The sequence below is a fragment of the Tamandua tetradactyla genome, chromosome X (assembly GCF_023851605.1).
Source record: "Tamandua tetradactyla isolate mTamTet1 chromosome X, mTamTet1.pri, whole genome shotgun sequence".
Classification (NCBI taxonomy): domain Eukaryota; kingdom Metazoa; phylum Chordata; class Mammalia; order Pilosa; family Myrmecophagidae; genus Tamandua; species Tamandua tetradactyla.
The window spans coordinates 66,142,512-66,161,065 of record NC_135353.1 but is presented as its reverse complement, the minus strand read 5'-3'; the positions used below and the strand labels follow the sequence as shown (position 1 = coordinate 66,161,065).

The following is an 18,554-nucleotide window of genomic DNA, read 5'->3' as shown; positions in this document are numbered from 1 at the left end:
TTTTTATTCTTTAAATTACCCTTAGTGGCACTCTTCAATTCTGCGCCCTCCTCCAGACTTCCCTCTCCTGTCTTTTTTTTCAGCGGGTAGAACTCCTTTTAGTATTTCTTGTAGGGCCAGTCTCTTGTCGACAAATTCTTTCAGGACTTCTTTGTATGTGAAGACTTTAATCTCTCCCTCAATTTTGAAGGACAGTTTAACTGGGTACAGAATTCTTGGCTGGAAGCCTTTCTCTTTCAGGATTTTGAATTTATCATACCACTGCCTTCTTGCCTCCAAGGTGCTAGTTGAGTAGTCTGAACTCAGTCTTATTAGATTTCCCTTGTACGTAGTAGATTGTTTTCTCTTGCCACTTTCAGGATTTTCTGCTTCTCTTCAACATTTGATAGACTGATTAGTATGTGCCTTGGGAAAGGCCTATGTGGATTTATTCTGTTTGGAGTTCTTTGGGCTTCTTTGACTTATATATTTATGTCCTTTATGAGGGTTGGGAAGTTCCCCCCATTATATCCTCAACTACTCTTCCTTGCCCTTTACTCCTCTCTTCTCCTTCTGGGACACCAATAATTCTTATATTCATGTGCCTTGTTTTGAATATCATTCCCTGAGTTCCCATTGAACTTTTTCCATCTTTTTTGCCATTTCTGCTTTGAGTCTTTGAAGTCAGTTCTTCTGTCCTGTATATCACTTATTCTTTCTTCTGTCTCTTCAAATCTGGTGTTGTGTGCATCCAGTATGTTCTTTATTTGTTCAACACAGTCTTTAACTCTGTGATATCCACTATTTTTCTATTTATTCTTTCAAATTCCTCTTTGTTCTATTCTACTGTCTTCTTGGTCTCCTTTATGTCATTTGGTATCCCACTTAATTTATTAAGTAGAGTTGTATGAACAACTTTGATTAGTCGTCCCATCTGTATCTCCTCTGGTGTTTTAATTTGGTCATTAGGTAGGACTATATCTGACTGCATTGTGATATGCTTAGTGATCTTCTGTCTTCATCACATGTAAATATCTTGATTGATTTACTTTGGGAGTTGATTTCTTTCAGTAGTCTAAGGCCTTGTGTCTGCAGGATGGTTGTACAGCAGGGAGCAGGGCACAGGGCAGAGCATTCAGTACAGTGATTTGTTTCAGGGCAGGTGTGGTTGCAAGTTGAGGATGTTATGCTGATGCTTGTGAATGTGGGTACCCAGCAGCCAGGAAGGATGTAGCTGTGCAGGTTCACCGGTCTGGAGGGCATAAACCTGGTGTGCACTGGTCTAAGCTGCAGGGCTCTTTGTGCACATACGTAGAGCTATGGCAGCACATCGGCATTATGCTTTCATGGACTGGGGACAGATGTGAACCGGCTGTGCAGGTAGGCACTTTCTCAGAGCTGAAAAGTGAGGCTGAGGGCTGTATGCATGAATAGTTCTAGGACTGCTATAAAGTGTGTTTCCCCAAACTGAAAGACGTGATTGGGGGCCCATGTACACTGTGGACCTCGGAGTGCTGTAAAGGGATGCGCTGAGTTCAGGGAGGGCAGAGTGAGACTGTGACACTATGGGTGAGGGGCAGGGCTAGCCTAGCTATAGAGGTTAGTGCCCACACCATTTTGTGCTGGCTACAGCCTGTAGGGAACAGGGAGGGGGAGGAAGTGCTTGGGAGGTGTGCAGGAGAGGTGGGGGGGTGAAGGGTGGGTACATGCACTGGAGGCTGGTGGGGTGTGGGGTGCCTGGAGCTTGGGGGAATGGGAGGGGGTGATGGACTTCAGGTGTATGGGGTGTGGGGTGAGGGTAGCATGCCCAAGGGAGGTGACCTGGCTTACTTCCTAGTCCTGCACTCCAATCTGTGCACTCTCATGGATTCTGCAGATCTGCGCCTCTGTGCCAGGCTCCAGCCCTCTGCTTCTCAGTTCCTCAGCCTCTGCAACCAAAGCTGCTGTGTGTGGTACAGAAGGCTCTCCCAAGTCAGCCGCACTCCCAATTGGCCATCTCAGTAACACTTCTGTCCCCTCTCCAACCTTTCCATGGAGCAGGGCTAATCTCCAGCCACTCTAGTCCGCCATCTTCCCAGAAGTCTCCAGTCCATATTTTATACTTGTTCTTCATATATGTGTGTCCATGAATAGTTTAATAGTTTTTGCATATGTTTTATGTATACAAATAGTGCCGTAATTGTTTTTTCTTCAACTTTATTTATCACGTAATTTTATTTTTGAATATATTCATTTTAGACACATGGCACTAATTCATTAATTTTGAGGCTTGAACAATATTCCATCCTATGATCATATCACAATTTATCCATCCATCCCCATATAGATGGACATTTAAGGCTGTTTCTAGTTTTTTGTCACTGTGTAGCTGTGAATTTCCTGGCTCTACATACACATGTGCAAGTGTTTCTCTAAGGCAGTGGTTCTCTAGTTGAAGCACATATTCAAATAACTTTGGAAACTTCTATATTTCTCCTTCTAAGTAGATGTGTAGTTAAAGGTAATCCAATACTGTAAGATAGAACAATTAGAAAAGACAAAGTACTAAAATCTAGTTTTAATGGCATCAGAGAGCTACAGAAACAATGAGGATTAAAGGAACAGAAATTCCAGAGAAGATAGTACCTTTTCAAGGAACACTGAGGCTCTGCAATTTTTTTCTCTGGGAAATTTTGTCAATTCTCTCTATGTGGGAGAAACAAATCAAGCAAACTTTGGGTGGCCTCAGGAGACTGGAGTGCCTCATTTGATGACCTGGAGAGAACAGCACACAGCAAGAACCCTTCCCATGACATTTGCTGATTTCCAAAGCTGAAAAGGGGAAATGACTGAAATGTTGAGTAGAAATTCTTCTGTAAATCAGAATGAAATTCCCCACACTCAAGGCTTAAGAGACAATGTCTCACAAATCAGGCAAGTGTGGGAGCAGGATGCTGAGAATAGAATACGCAGGAATTGGAAGACTTGGAGGGAGTGAAAGAATTGTCTTTGAAGATTTACAACCACTTTCCCTGGGATGATTTATCAACCTGACTGCAGCTAGGTGTTAAGAATCAAGATTTGGGACTACATAGTGAGCTGTCTATGAAAGCTGATCATATGCACATCCTGTGACCTAGCGATTCAACTTTTTGGTTTGTATCTAATAGGAAGACATACATTTATTCACCAAAATAACTATACAAGAATATTCACAGACACTATTCATAATAGCTCCAAACTACGTAATTCTCATTAACAGTAGAATGGATAAATAAAATCTGGTATTTTCACACAACAAAATACCATACAACAATGACATTGAACAATATAAAACTATGTGTGAAAACAATCTATGTAATAATATAAACTATATGTTCCATTTATATAAAGATACTTTGAAAGGTATAATTGATTTATGGAATTAGAAATCAAGATAGTGGTTACTCTTGGAGATAAGGGGCATGAGGGATACTTCTGAAGTGCAGAAACTGTTCTTTCTTGATCTGGTGATGGTTTCATGGTTATGTTCATGATGTTAAAAACTCACTAAGCTAAACATTTGTGATTTGTACATTTTTGTGTGTGTTATACTGCAATCAAAAGTTTAAAAATTAAAGTAAAGCAAAGCAAAACAAAACAAATAGCCATATGTGCACAGGCCCCACATCCAGGAATTTTATTTCAATTAGTCTCTGGTGGGTCTCTTTATCAGCATTATTCACTGGTTTATTCAACAATCATTTTTCTTACTCTGCACGCTGATTTTTCAAATAGTTGCCCCCTTTTCTCTTGAATTTTGCTTTATTTCTTATTGCTTTGTAGTTATTTATTATATGTTGTATGGTGTGTATGGTATATTTATTGCATAGGTGAATGTAAAGATCGTGTCAGCAATGGTTATGAATGATGTCAAGGGTGTTGAGGTACCCAATGCATAGACAGTTGAAGGCAAACTACAGGTGAGGCACTGTTGAAATAGTCACTGAACAGGACATGTTAGTGAAATCTATAATAGCAAAATATTCTCCACTTGCTGATTGGATGGAGTCACTAACTTCAGTAACATTGGGTATGGGGGCCTTAATGGGGCCCTCAGCATTAAAGTTGCAGGAATCTATTGTGAGGCTCTATTTTTTCCAAGCTTAAGAACAGGCCAAATTGGACAGTTTAAATAGAGAAACAGTGGGGAATAATCATTCCTGCTCCTCAATCCTCTTGTATAATAAGTTTCAATCCTTGAATGCCCTCTTTTAATTTATTTTAGGTCATACTGACTGTTTTAACTAGGGTTCATGTGTTCTTATTTTCCCAAGCAAATTTTTAAGTGTAAAAGACAATTTCATTTGTATTTATTACTCATTGGGTCAGAGTGACCATGCCCACAATGGGATATATTATGGCATGGGTGCTAAGACCATAGGGAATTTAGGCAAGGCAATAGTTCTGATGAGTAAGATGAAACATGCCAATTTGTTCTCTATTTTATATTTAGTAACTCCACTAAGATTATAGGATACCTTGCTTAAAATTTAGCAGGATGCCCATGTAAAACTGCAATATGAGAAATAATATTGATTAAGGACATGAATGTTTGTGAATTGATGCCTTTAAGCGGATATTAAATTTAATTCAAGCCTATATAGTAGAGGTACAAATGCCAAATAGTGCCCGTTTGTCTGTTTTGTATACATTATTTTAGTAAATTTTGCATATCTAATTGGTTCAAATTGTGGAACACTTTCAATTTTTGTTTCCTCTCCTTTTATCTAGGTCTCTCTTTCTCCCTCCATCCCTCTCTCTCTCTCTCTCTCTCTCTCTCTCTCTCTCACACACACACACACACACACACCCACACACATACTTTTTTTTGATGGGTACTTAGTGTACTTTAGAGGAGTCTTATACACCCTGCTATGATTGATACATTTCTTCCTCCAGAGAGCTTCAAATCAATTATCAATCAGAGTCATGGGCCTCTCCCATGGCAGTGATTGAATTAACCCCTTGCTCTACCACAGGCATGCTATAGGTATATTTCCTATAACCCTTAGGATCCAGACCTTTTTGATGACAGAGGCATAGGGAGCATCAGAAGGAAAAGAGTTTTGTAAGGTCCAAGTGAGTCATTTGCTTTTAGGATATGGATCTGAATAATTCAAATCTTCAAATCATAAGTACTCTTCAAATAGTGACTGCTCTTTCTTCACATAGACAACCACCTAATAAGCTCATACATTGCACATGGTATGAGTCTTTCCCCTAAGCTCTTTAGAATGTAGGCCAATGCCTAGTTGAGATGCACAACCAATCAGTCACATGGTGTTCTAGTTTGCAAGCTGCTGGAATGTGAAATACCAGAACTGGAATGGCTTTCAAAAATGAGAATTTAATAAGTTTGACAAGTTTACAGCTCTCAGGTAATGAAAATGTCCAAATTAAAGCAAGTCTATAAAAATGTCCAAATAAGGCACCAACAAGAGATTACCTTCACTCAAGAAAGGCTGGTGAAGTTCAGGGTTTCTCTCTCAACTGGAAAGGCACATGATGAACATGGCAACATCTGCTAGCTTTCTATCCAGGCTTCTTGCTTCATGAAGCTCCCCCAGGGGCATTTCCTTTTTCATCTCCAAAGAGATGAAAGCAGCTGCGTGGGCTCTGGTAGTTCTCATGACTTTCATATATCTGCTGTCTCCAAATGCTTCCTCTTTTGAAGGATTCCAGTAAACTAATCAAGACCCACCTGAAATGGGTGGAGTCATATCTCCATCTAATCAAGATTAATACCACAATTGGGTGTGTCACATCTCCATGGAGTCAATCTAATCAAAAGACTCCAACCTACATTATTGAATAGGGATTAAAAGAAAGGTTGTTCTGACAAGATTGGATCAGGCTTAAAGCATGGCTTTTCTAGCATACATAATCCTTTCAAACAAGCTCACATAATCCTTTCAAACAAGCTTTTCCTCAAAACTAGTATCAGTCAAAGCTTATGCTAAAATTGAGACATGATTCAATCTTACATACACAGATAGGTCTGAGCAAGATCCATAACCCAGGGCCACTTTAAGGAGGGCCGTGCTGAAAAGTCAATTATCAAAACTTTCATTTTAAGTCAGTTAAATCTATCACAGATGTTTAGTAAAACTCAGCAGGTTCACCAAAAAAGAAACACAGCTCAAAGTTCAAGTTATGCACCAGTCAGCATCTAAAAGTACATGGTCTCCAGCAGATATCAGAGCCAGTTAGCAAGCTAAAGCAAGAGAATACCCCCCATTGGTAATTGGCAATATCTAGACATCTCTGCTCTCTGTACCAATTAGGAGGCCATCATTCAGTCGCAGAAAGACTACCACCCAAATTTGGTTCAGGTGTTAAGACTCATGACACCACAAACACATTAAGAGGGAACAAAAAGATTTATTACTTATGTAATTAGGTTTTCTGGGGAGAACAGAGAAGACCTCCCAAGCATGCCCAAGAATGGCCTAGACAGTAGGGGAAGTAAACTGGCTTGAGATTTTAATGCTGGTGAGGGGGTGGGATTGGATTCGGTTCATACATGGGTAGCAGCTTGCACGATTTGAACCTCCCATGACCACTAAATTCTTGTATACTCTTCCCCAACAATTTTTCTTCCTTTTGTTCTAAGAGTGTATTCATATATTTTCTTGGTTTTTCTTTGGAGACAGTCAGTTTATCTGCAGAGGTAGGTGTTTATTCCTTTTCATTTCATCTATATTTTTGTCTTACTCTATTGACTAAGACTTCCAGTTTAATGTTAAATAAAAGCAATGATGTAAAGAATCCTTGTCTTGTTCTCAGTTTAGTAGAAATTCTGCTGAAATTTCTTTATTCAGTAAAGTATTTGCTATAGGTATTTGATAGGTAACTTTTATGAGTTTAAGAAAATCTTCTATCCCTAAAATAAGCTGAGACTTATAATATGAATAGTGGTATTCCTTCATGATCTGGCCTCAGGAATGTATGATTGAGTTAGGCTTAGTCCCTATGAAATACATGAATACTTGAAGGACAATGTCTTCCTAATCTCTGAGTCCTCTCTGGAGCTACTAATATTCCTCTCAGAACCACTTCTGATCCAAATAATTTGGGGAGATTTGGGAAGGGGCCAATATAACTTTTATTCTGCCCTCTGGAACTAGAGAACAGATGTGTGCAAGCCCAGGGACTCACATTACAACCCTCAATCTGACACAAGCCCACTGTCTAATCTTGAGCAACAATAATGAAACAACTAATATTTACAAAGGTTTATAAGGTGTCAAGCGCTATGATATGTACTTTACATACTATTCCTCACTGAATGTTGACAAAATCCTGAGGAAGTGAATTTTATTAGTGTTCCCATTTTACAGGCAAGGAAAATAAGGTGTGAAGCATTTAAGTACCTTGCCAAAGTTCACAAAATTGTGTAAGTAGCAGAGCCAGGGTTGTAATATAACATCATCAAAATTGAATTCCATGATATCAATAAGTTTTCTGTTCCATAAGTCATTTCCATTTTCTGTGCTTCCTATTTATTTGTAAAACCAAAATGTGAACTGGACCAGGAGTAACCAAACTTGAATTTACATGCATTTGATAGGGAAAATTAGAAATATCTGTATCATACACTTTTCTAAGCAGTATGTGTTTATTTCCTTCAGGAAGCACAATACCTGCAACAGTGCTTATACATGCATTAATATTTCTCCATCACTGAAGGGTTTCAACTTAGGGCTAGAATTTTGCCTACCACATCTTTAACACTCACTGTGTTATTTAAGTGTACTAAGATCTAATACTGGGGCTTTGAATACATATTGTCAGATTTTGGTTGGTAGGAATGGGTTGGCATGCCAGGCAAGGGGAACTTATTGTAAGATCTAGGGACAAGAAAACACCAATATTCGGTGAGAGTAGAGACAAAAGACAGATTAACCAATAAAGTCCTACCTGGGCAAGCAGAAGAGGGGTACAACATTTGCTAAGAAGTCTGATTGGGATATAGAAAAGCAGGGGATATACAATATGAGTTGAATGAATGAATTTCCTTCTCCATTCCCAGCTTATAAATTAGCAAGAAGGGACATTCTTCCCAGGTAAGGGAGTCTTAAAAAGGAAAATTCATCTCAGTCTCTTGTTCCTTTGTCCCATGCTTATGTCACAAAAGCCACAACCCTCCTTGTAAGTGAGTCTGTTACTCAGACTTATAGGGAAAGAGCCTTTGTAGAACCAATTGATGGGTGGTCTAGCAAGAACACCAAGAACAGTTCTGAGTGGGTAGGGGAAAAGGGGCCAAATATTTCACTTATGAACTACTAAATTTGCATTGTTTTATATTCATTAATCTTATTATTGGAATACACAGATCTGAGTGGGTAGGGGAAAAGGGGTCAAAGATTTCACTTATGAACTATTGCATTTGCATTGTTTCATATTCATTAATCTTATATTTGGAATACTGGGATATGAGGATCCAACCTGCGTTTCAAATATACCAATAAAATTCCTTGGAGGTAATTTATGTAAGTTGTGGGTTTCTGACTAAAAGAAATAACCTCACATGGGGCTTTTCTTTCTCTAGCAATAATGAATGATTCATTGACTATCTGAATGTTCGGTCATAAGAGTGGCCTCTTCTACATCCCATGCAGTTCTTCCAAGATCAAATCTCCACTCCTACAAAAGGAGAAGCATATTCAAGTCCACACTGATCACATCAGGCTATACTATTTATTCCTCATTTCAATAAGCACATGCAATTAACCAAATCCTCTTTCCCTGCTACATTTTTGTTGGATCCATGACTTTCCCTAGGAAGAGAATGCTTTTGGTGTTTCTCTCCAAAATCAATAACAAGAAGGGTCTATCAAATTGGATAATAGGGTGAACAAGAGTTATATCAGGTTGGTCCGGGAATCTGACTTCAGGAACAGCTACATCTTCGGTTCCCTTTTCAACAATGTCCAGCACGGCCTTGTGGGCAGCCTGTGGGTGGAGAACAAATACTGCTGGTCTCCAAAAGGAATACCCTTTTGGAGGGATTGAATATAGGAAAGGGAAAGGAAGGTCAGGGCCAGCCCTTTGCCCTACTCTATTGATGGTGCTTGAATGCGAATGCTACCCAGCTAATGAAAGTTAATGAATCCCTGCTAGTTTTGAGAACAACTGTCAGGGACCAACTATTTTCTCTCTATTTCTCTTCCTCTTGGAGTAACCCACCTTTCAAAACCTCCTTCCCTCCAGAACTGTATCTCATCAGAGCCACTTCTAACCATTAAGCTCTGCGATCAGACTCATTTGAGGATATGAACATTGGATGTGAAATGAACTGAGTTACAGTAACTAGTTTGCGGTAACAAAAATGACTCTGGAATTATGGTTACCTGGGGCAAGTCACACTCCTTTCTAGGCTTTGGATTTCTGATAACTAAAATGAGACAGTTGAATTAACTGACTTCAAAGGCCCGACAAGCTCAGACATTCAAGGACTCTGAACAACCAACTTACATTGGATAGTTTCACACCATTTCCCTCTGCAATTTCAGGAAAATTTGCATTGTCAGCAAAAGCATCCTGGATACCCATCTTCAGAAGGATGGCACGAAGTTCATAAGTGGCAGAAATAGAAAACTTTGGAACAAATAAGTTAACCCACCTGTGGGAAAAGGGTGACACATGGCCATCACCACACCACACTCATTATGCCCTCCTTCTTTCACTCACCGTGGTATTTTATTGGACTCTGTTCCTCTCCTAAGTAGTGACAACCATTGCTGTATAGGTGAACACATGGCACCAAAATCAGAGAAGTTGTTATGGGAAGAATGCCCTCTGGTTCAACCAATGTTGGGTAGGAGCATTGTGTGAGTAGAGAGGTGTAGCTGTTTTATAGTCAAAAGGAAATGAGGCTGGTGCATTGGTAATAGTCAGGGAGCCAGTGGCATGAAGGTCAATGGGTAGCCCCTGAGGCAGCTCATAGTTTTCCATCTTTTACTCCTTGGCCAAAATTGCTTTATGCTCACCTCATAATATCCAACTCCTACCCATCCTCCAGGCTCTAGTTGGTCTCTAGGAAGTAGAGTTAGTCTCTAGGAAGTATCTAGCTGACTGAGCTTAGAGAGCTCATTTTATCTTTCTAGTCCCAACTTACTCTTTTGAATAATGACAGCGATAGCACTACCTCTCAGGCAGGTTTGTTAATGTGCTTAGATGAGATGATATGTGTAAAATGCCCTGCAAATGGCTTGAAAAATGGTATGTTCTTGGCACACTCTTGCAGTTATCACACATCTATTAGGAGTTTTGGGGTGATTCTGCTGCTTCTGAGGTTCTGGTGAAATTGGTCTCTGCTGCACCATTTTGCCCACCCTCAACCCTTCATATCCTCCAAGGCATTTACCCCTTCTGGAGTAAGTGGTTCCATTTCTTCAGTATTTTAGATGACATGACCCCTTCCACCCTCTCCATCTGGCCCTCCTCAGGAAGGACAAAAAGTGCCAGGGCGTTCTCGCTGTAGTCCATTTGCAGCACTGTGCAGTTCAGCTCTGTATCAATCAGGTGATAGTATTCCTCTATCTGGTGCATCATGGGCACTAACACTGTGGAGTTCTTGTCCACTAAGAAGCTGGAGCCATCTTCTGTTTTGGATGGATCAAAAGGATTTGCCCACTGAGCTTAAAATATGGAGAGAAAAAAAGGCATTTTTTCTAAACCAGTATTAGCACCACCATGAATTTTTCCATTAGTCATCTCAACTAGTAATTAATGCCACTGCAGAGGTAGGTACCTACTTTCAACCAGTTTCACAGGTGAGTACCTGAGGACCAGAAAGAGCATGTAACTTGACCATGGTCACTCAGCTAGAGGTAGAAGAGCCAGGAGTCTCACCAAGGGTTGTTAGGCAACATGGTCTATTTTCAAAACCCCTATTCTTATACTAAACCTACCAGAGCCAAAGTTTCCTCTTCCATAAAAAGGTATATGGGCAACCAGCACACAGGGTAGAATAAGCCAAAAGATCTGATTTTTTGTTTTATCCATTTGCACATGAGTGGTTTATGGCCAAGCATGATTGGCTCCTCCAACAAATGTGGCTGAGATATCATATAGGAGAAATCATTTGGGCACAAAACTTTCAGAAAAGGGTCAAAAGATTCTTGTTGTTACAAACACTGTCTTTGGAGTCAGACCTGGGTGGAAAAACAAGCTTTAGAGATTTATTCATTATAAGAACCTGGGTTCTTTTGAATGTTATCTGAGACAATGTGTAAACCACACAGTTAGCATGGTTCTTGATATATAGTAGATACCTAGTACATGATAGAAGTATTTATATAATATGCCCAAGACTGCCCATCAAGCCAGGGTAACAGAGAGGTTTAAACCCAAGTCTGTTACCCTATCAAGTAGAAGATTGCCAAATCTTCACCAAATCTTTTGGAAGCTGTGATGTTCTAACCCAATCTGACCAGGACGTCCATTCCATTGTCATCCACCTCCCTGAAAGTGCTCTCTCCCTAGAAATATTTTGGACTCATCCCCAGAGCTGTGTGTTCCTCCTGGGAGATGCAGCACTATATGCAGCTGTGCCCAGTGGAGCAGGTCACTGTGGAATTAGGAACACCTGCTGGTGCCAGTAAGAAGAGACCATGAATTCACTCTCTCACCCCCATTAAATTATCTGAACATGGAGCTTGAAATTGACACCTTAGAGACTTACCTTTAAAGTGAATATAGTTCACTAGGACCATGATGGTGTTCGGTTTCAGGTCTTGGATGAGACCCATAACTTTCCCTTTGGTTTGCTTCTCCACATGGCTGTTGATTTGCTGCTGGGCTACAAAAACATTGGAGAAGTCTGTAGAAAAGACGTCAGTCTCATAGAGGCTCTTGACATCATCCAAAAATTTTGCCAATGGTTTCAGTTGCTTTCCAATAAAGAGTGCATTTCTCATCTGCAAGTCCAGCTCCTTCTTTGGAGAATTGAGTGAACAGATGAGGTGCTGGAAGCCCTGCTGGATTTCTGCCATTGGAGTGTCAGTAAGCTTGAACCCCAAGGCCTCTAGGATTTGAGTTTGGGTGCTGGAGCAAGCCCCAAGGGAAAGCATAGCTAAAGCTGCAGAAATACTCACAGGGGAAAAGAAGATGTTTCGATCTGGGGTCTCCACAGTGAACTTCCTGTACAGGTTGAATGCAAAGTCGGCATTCCTAGAGGACATCTTATAGAGGGTGGCATTGTGTTGGGAATGGCAGGTGGTTACTTTGCCTTCAGAGCTATATGGTGTTACAGAATGGATTGGAGCATGAAACCCAAATAGCAAGAGAACCAGATAGATGAACAGAGACATTTTGGAAGGAAGGTAATCTGTAAGAGATGAGGGAAAAGAAACATTGGGGTTGTTTAGCTGGATGAAACATTCACCCATCATAATTAATAAAACAATAGCAAATATTTGATGGTGTGCACACCAGGATCTTGGTGGAAGCCTCTCTCCCCTGAAAGACAGATTATACATCTAATGTGAGCAGACTGTAGCATAAGTGGCCTGCAACGGCCACAGAAATCAGGCATGTATTCTCATTCAGATATAATAGCAACACTGTGAATACACTATGAGTAAAGTAAATTTATGGAAACTTAATTACTTTTTATTTGACCCGGGTACAACTTTTTGAAAAGGGAGGAATACTTAGGTAAAAATAACATTCCCTCTGTATATATTACTTTGTAATTCAGACTTTTTGATTATGTATTTTTTTTTAATTTGGCATTTTCTTAAGATAAAATCTTTAAGAGATGAGATGAGACAACACTTGAACTTTCTCTGGTTAAAAGAAAAATGGAAAATAGTTTTCACAGAATATGTTTAGTTGGAATGGAATGGTGGTAATTTATGGATCCATGTACAAGGTAGCAAGCTGAAATCCAAGCATTCATGCAATGAATGTAAGCCACAAGAGTATTTCCAAACAACAGGAAGATGAAAATATAACTGTCCATATTTGAGATCTCCCTCACCAATGGTATAATCTGAAGAATTGTTTTAATTTACAAGCATCTTAATACTATTATTCTTACACCCATATGCATTGTTTTAAAATTATTAGAAAAGGAGCCAGAAAGATATGGTACAAGATGCTGTGCGCTTAAAAGAATAGAAAACAACAGGAAAGGAAGTCAATTGTGGAATCCCCAATGACAGTGGACATGAGTTGTCAGAAGGAAGAGATCCATGGAGCCAGGACCAATCCTCAGACCTTCATACTCTTCCTGGGTGATGGTCTACTGAGACCCCTATGCCAGAAATATAGGGGTCATCCTAGGGGCTTCCCTCATTCCGATTCTCCACATCAAATAAATCATGATATCCTATGAATACTACCTTCCAAATACCTATCCAAATGTCTCCCTTCTCTCCATTCCTATTTCACTGCCTCAGTTTATGCCCTGAAATACTACATCAGCTCCTTGCAGGTCAATAATGCCTCTACCCAACCCCCACTTCCACCACTATATCTAATCACATTGTCACCAGAGTCCTCATTCTGAAAAAGTCACTGAGGCTGGTAGGTGGCCACTTATCAGATGACCACACATAGACCTTGGCCCCCAGAGCTAAGAGTCCAGAGCTCATAGTGATTTGGAACTCTTACTGCTGATGGAAGCGTTCAAAGTTTCCAAAGAGAATAAATGTACTTACAGCACATGCCCAAGAAGCCCCTTGACTCTCTCAAAAAAGCAAAACTTTTCCATCTATATAATGTGCCCTGTATTGCAAAATTAGGGCACTCTTAGTTACTCATTAACCCCAGCATTAACCCTAGGATTGTATTTTCAAAGCTTATTCCCAAATCCAAGGCCAAGAGGGACAAAGAGAAAAATGATAAGGGAGGAACTTTGGATGATTGCTTTGGCTGCTAGATCCTGCATCTGTATCAAAAGAGAAAGAGAATTGTCAGACCTGGTAGGGTCCAGGTTTATGCTAGGAAAAGTGTCTTTTCAGCAAGCAGAGTGAAGACCATGGGCAAAGGTGCTAAGTGGCAACAGGAGAAAGACTTCTCACCAACAGGGTCAAACAGTGCTGGCATTGGTAGCCTTTCAAAGGAAAGTTGCAGACAGGTAGAGGTTGGTTGAGCTTCTCTAATGGGTGCTATAAAAATTATTTTTGAATTGGCTTGGAGGAGATAACGCCAAAATTAGCTTCTAACACTAGGCTTCTGGTGCTGCACACACTTATGTCTGCTTAGGGAGAGAACCATACCAGTTCCCAAGTCATGAAAATCCCCTGGGCCATTTGACTCCAAAAGAAGATGTGGAAGAAGCTGAGGAGGAGGGATTCAAAGATTCCACTCATCCACTATTAACTGCATACTGGCTTTGTTTGAAGACTCAGTGTAAGGAAAGAGCACTAGATTCAGTCAGGACCTAAAGTTCAACCTTGATTCTATCAATTTCTAGTTAAGATAATAATAATAGCAACTCCTGATTGAGTTTTTATCATGCACAGGCATGAAGTGAAGCATCTATTTCAGACACTGCCTGTTTTTGTACTGCATTAATGATGTGTATATGTTAATTGTATGCTGGGGACTGGGAGGATTCAAATAGTTTTAGCTAAGCCTAGATGCAATTCATGGTGGGACTTGGAAGCCAGGATAAATGGCACAGTCTTGGGAAGCCCCTGGAGGATTTTGACAAGGATAAAGGGTGATTGTACTATGACATTGTTTCTTCTCAACCAAACATTTACTGAGCTCCTACAATTTGGAAGAACCATACTCAGCACTGAGGTTTCTGTGGTAAATGATAAATATTGGTCCTGAACCAAAGGAATCTTTCCAACAATCTGGAACCCCCCCCCCCCCGTGGGAATTTGAGTAGAAAAAGGTACACATCACATATGGGGTGCTCACAGGTTGTGTGCCTCATGCAGCAAGCCCATGGCAAGCTCAGGTCCCCTCACTGTAAGGCTTTTCCATGCTCACTCCTGGTAATACAGCACACAGTCTTCTCAGCTACGGCAAGTCCCTGAAGATGAAACACAAGACTGTCTATAAAAAGAATGTAACAAACCTGTGCCCTCTGGTGGCACTGTCAGAAAATGACACAGAATTGTTTTCTGCTGCATTTGATTCAGCTGCCCTTAGTTAGCAGGTAGAAACTGCCGGGTGTCTCAGAGAGACTCAGGCCTCTAACACATGAGAAGGGTGCCCACCAGTCCCTCCCCTAGTCCAGGACCTGTCCACCTATCATGTCTCTGTCACATAGTAATTTGAGAAAGCAACTTATTGACCCTGAGCATCAGTTTCCTCACCATAAAGAGCAAATGATACTGATCCCTAAGTTATTTGGTTATTTGAAGCATCAAATGAAATTTAAAGGTGGAGTCCAGAAGCTCCTATCACTATGCTCTGCACATAGTAGGCATCCAGCAACTGTTAATTCTGTTCCCCTTCATCTGCTGTAGTGATTCTCTTTACTCAGCTCAACCTTCCAGGGTCCCTGGGCTCTGCCCCTACACCCACTGCTGTTCACTTCTGCTCTTTGGAAATGCATTCTCCTTAAGAAGAAATTTATATAGTATAAGACCTTCTTGAAAATTATATTTAACACAGTAATTTCAATCTCTGGTAAAGCTGCTAGAGTTAGCGCGTTGAATACAGAATCTCTGGGAAATTTTAAAATATCAATAAATTCAATCAGGTTTAAAATTGTGTCTCCCTCTTTGGGAGAACACCATCATGATCCATTTTCACAGAAATTCCTCAGAGTTTTCTTGTTAGAAATGTTCAAATTCCCACAGTTATTTTGGACTGAACACATTTTTTCTTATACTTTTGACTTGATGTTTGATTCCACGCCCTAGTGTGAGGAAAAATGATGGGTTCTTACTCTAATTATAAGTCTACAGATAATAAAAGGTGTGGAATGGTAGCATTAGGAAAACTGGCATCCTCTTGCAATTTAAGTCTCACAGGCACTGACATTTCTGGGCCTACTTTTGCTGGTAAGTGAGGCTCAGTGTGCATTTTGGGCTTGAGGTTCTTTTAACTCTCAATTTTCCTATTATTGAGTCCTCACTCATTTTATCTCAGTGACTGTAACAAAAGTGACCTGTCAATGTTGGGTAAACAATAATCTTTAACATGGTAATTCACAGGATCAAACACTGAGTTAAGTTTTGGCCAATTTCATTCTCCAGCTGCATTAGATAATAAATTTATTTGCATGCTGCCTGACTTCAGTGTATTTCTTGAGCCCTTCAAACCAAGAATTTTGGTTTTTGAGCTTGTCATTCTTTTTTGTAAGCACTCTGGTGTCATCAGAAGCTTTCACTTCACTCCACAACCTTTGAATTCCTTATATCATTTAGACTTTTCTATGGCAGCAAGGAGGTCCTCCAAAGCCTTGCCTTCAAATGGCTCTTCCTTTCAGAATACCACTAATTAGTTACTTTGTCATTTCAGTCCATGGGCTTCCATATCTGCTTTCAGAATATAATGGAGTTTTCAACCACCTTAGCCCATTAGATCACATAAGCAACTTCAAGGGCTCCAAATTTCTTTGGTATGGTATGCCACCTAATTCCTGATATCAATGTCTGCATCAGTCAGAGTTCTTGGCTCCAAATAACAGTAAGTGCTGCTTGCTTATCTAAACAGAAAAGATACTTTTTGAAAGATGTGAGACTCTCTGCAAAATTGACAGGAAAGCCAGAGAAACTTGCTCATATTACATGAATGTACACATGGACAGAGGTATCACTCTACCTTATTCATGGGTATTGGTTAACAGTTTCAGTGACAATCAGGGGGACTTGGAAGAAACATGATTGAAAATAAGTGATAAGGAGGTCTGGGAAAGACATATTTTGGTTGACTTCTGCAAATGGGCACAGAATTCCAAGATATACGTGTTGTGGGTGTCCCAGAAGGAGAAGAGAAGGGAAAAGGAGGAGAAAAACTAATGGAAGAAATTATCACTGAAAATATATATCCACGCCCTCCTATGCCCTTGAGCATGGCGATTGGCCCCGGGATGGGCACATGACCCAGGCAGCCCTGCCCCCTTTCTCCTGGGGCCTTGCGGGCACACCTGGAGGACTAGGAAGTGGTGGAGTAAGAGGAGGCCCCTTCTCAGCAAGGTGGCCAGGCTGGGGGGCCAGGGGTCTGCCCATCAGCAGCCATTCTGCCTGTCGTCTGGTCGGGAAACCTGCCTGAGAACAGAGCTGGCAGGGGACAGGAAAGCCACGAGGGGGAAGGCACTGTCCGTGACACAGCTGAGCCTTGAATCCAATTTCATTTTCTCTTACGTGAGCAGTAAATTCCCATGCTCCCTGTCCGTGTGTGTGTGTCTCGCTTTCTCGGTCTCACTATCTCCCCTCTGTTTCTTATGCAGCCACCACAGGCCTCACTAAAACAGATCTCATTTCCCTCTCCCAGGAAGGCAGGAGGGCGAACCAACTGGCATCAACCAAGGACCACCTTAGGTCAGGCTGACTTTACATAACCCAGGAGCAAAACGTAAAGAGGTTCTAATGTACTAAAGCTCAAAGGCAAGTCCTACATCAAGTGTGAGAATATTAAAGAATTCCCCGTAAAGACGTCTCCGAAACGGTGACCTTCTCCAGCAGGATGCACGTGTCTGCAGTAACAGAAAATCCAACTAAAATGGCTTAAGCCATCAGGACACGTGTCAGTCACTCATCTAGAGGCAGGGGCGGTGGCAGGTCCAGGCTCTCCTCCCGCTTCCTGCCCGCCCTCCCCACTGCACTGTGGCTGCAACAGATCCAGTCATCGGGCCTCGCGTTGCTCCCAGAAGGAAGGGGGAAGCCTTCCCTAAGCAGCTTTCTGTTCAGGGGGAAAGGTCTCAAACAATCCCCCAGGACACTTGCTCTTCTGCCTCATTGGCTGGAACACGGTCATGTGGCTGCCTCTAAGCCAATCACTTGCAAAGACGGAGCGGATTGCTACAGTTGGTTTAGATCAATCAAGATTGACCCCCGGAGCTGTGCCCTTCATCCTCGGAACTTCATATTCTTCTACCAAGAGATTGTGTCCATCCCCCCCCGCCCACTCCCCCCGATACCAAATATGCACCACCCCCCAAAGATTTCCAGCCATGGAATCCATCTTGAAAAGGTCCAGCCCTGCACGCTAGACCCATGGCAAAGGCGTTTGCGTTTCATTCTCCCTGTGATTTCCAGTCAAGCCCGATGGAAAAAGAAGCATGTCAGAAATGCTGAGACCCTGCAAGCGAGCATCAAGGCACAAAACTGCTTGCCGTTTTCCCCACATCTTTTCAGGGTCAGCATCCAAGAGGGTTGCTCTGCCTTCCCACCCCACATGGGCTGACCTTCACAATTCTCCATTAATTAAGACCCCATACCCAATCTCTCCTCCACACGGACCATCTGCAGTGGTTCACACATGGGGTCCCCAGAGCCCCCACGGTGCTAATGAAGGCAGCTGGCTGGGGAAGGTAGAGACCAAGGAAATTCTGGCCAATACAACCTCAGCAAAATTCCTCAGTCCATGCTCAAGGGCTCAGAAGTCAAGGGAAGGGAAGACGTGAGCTTCCAGGA

At 41.4% G+C, this 18,554-nt stretch overlaps 1 protein-coding gene across 1 annotated transcript; it reads right to left on the bottom strand.

The window, feature by feature from the left end:
* Positions 1-8,360: 8,360 nt before the first annotated feature.
* On the bottom strand, positions 8,361-13,752 carry SERPINA7 (serpin family A member 7). Its single transcript, XM_077146868.1, has 5 exons — positions 13,671-13,752; positions 11,690-12,334; positions 10,370-10,643; positions 9,478-9,625; positions 8,361-8,955 (listed from the first exon to the last, which is right to left on the bottom strand). The coding sequence occupies exons 1-5, from the start codon at positions 13,675-13,677 to the stop codon at positions 8,752-8,754; spliced, it is 1,278 nt and encodes a 425-aa protein (XP_077002983.1). The 5' UTR covers positions 13,678-13,752; the 3' UTR covers positions 8,361-8,751.
* Between the last annotated feature and the right edge of the window lie 4,802 nt (positions 13,753-18,554).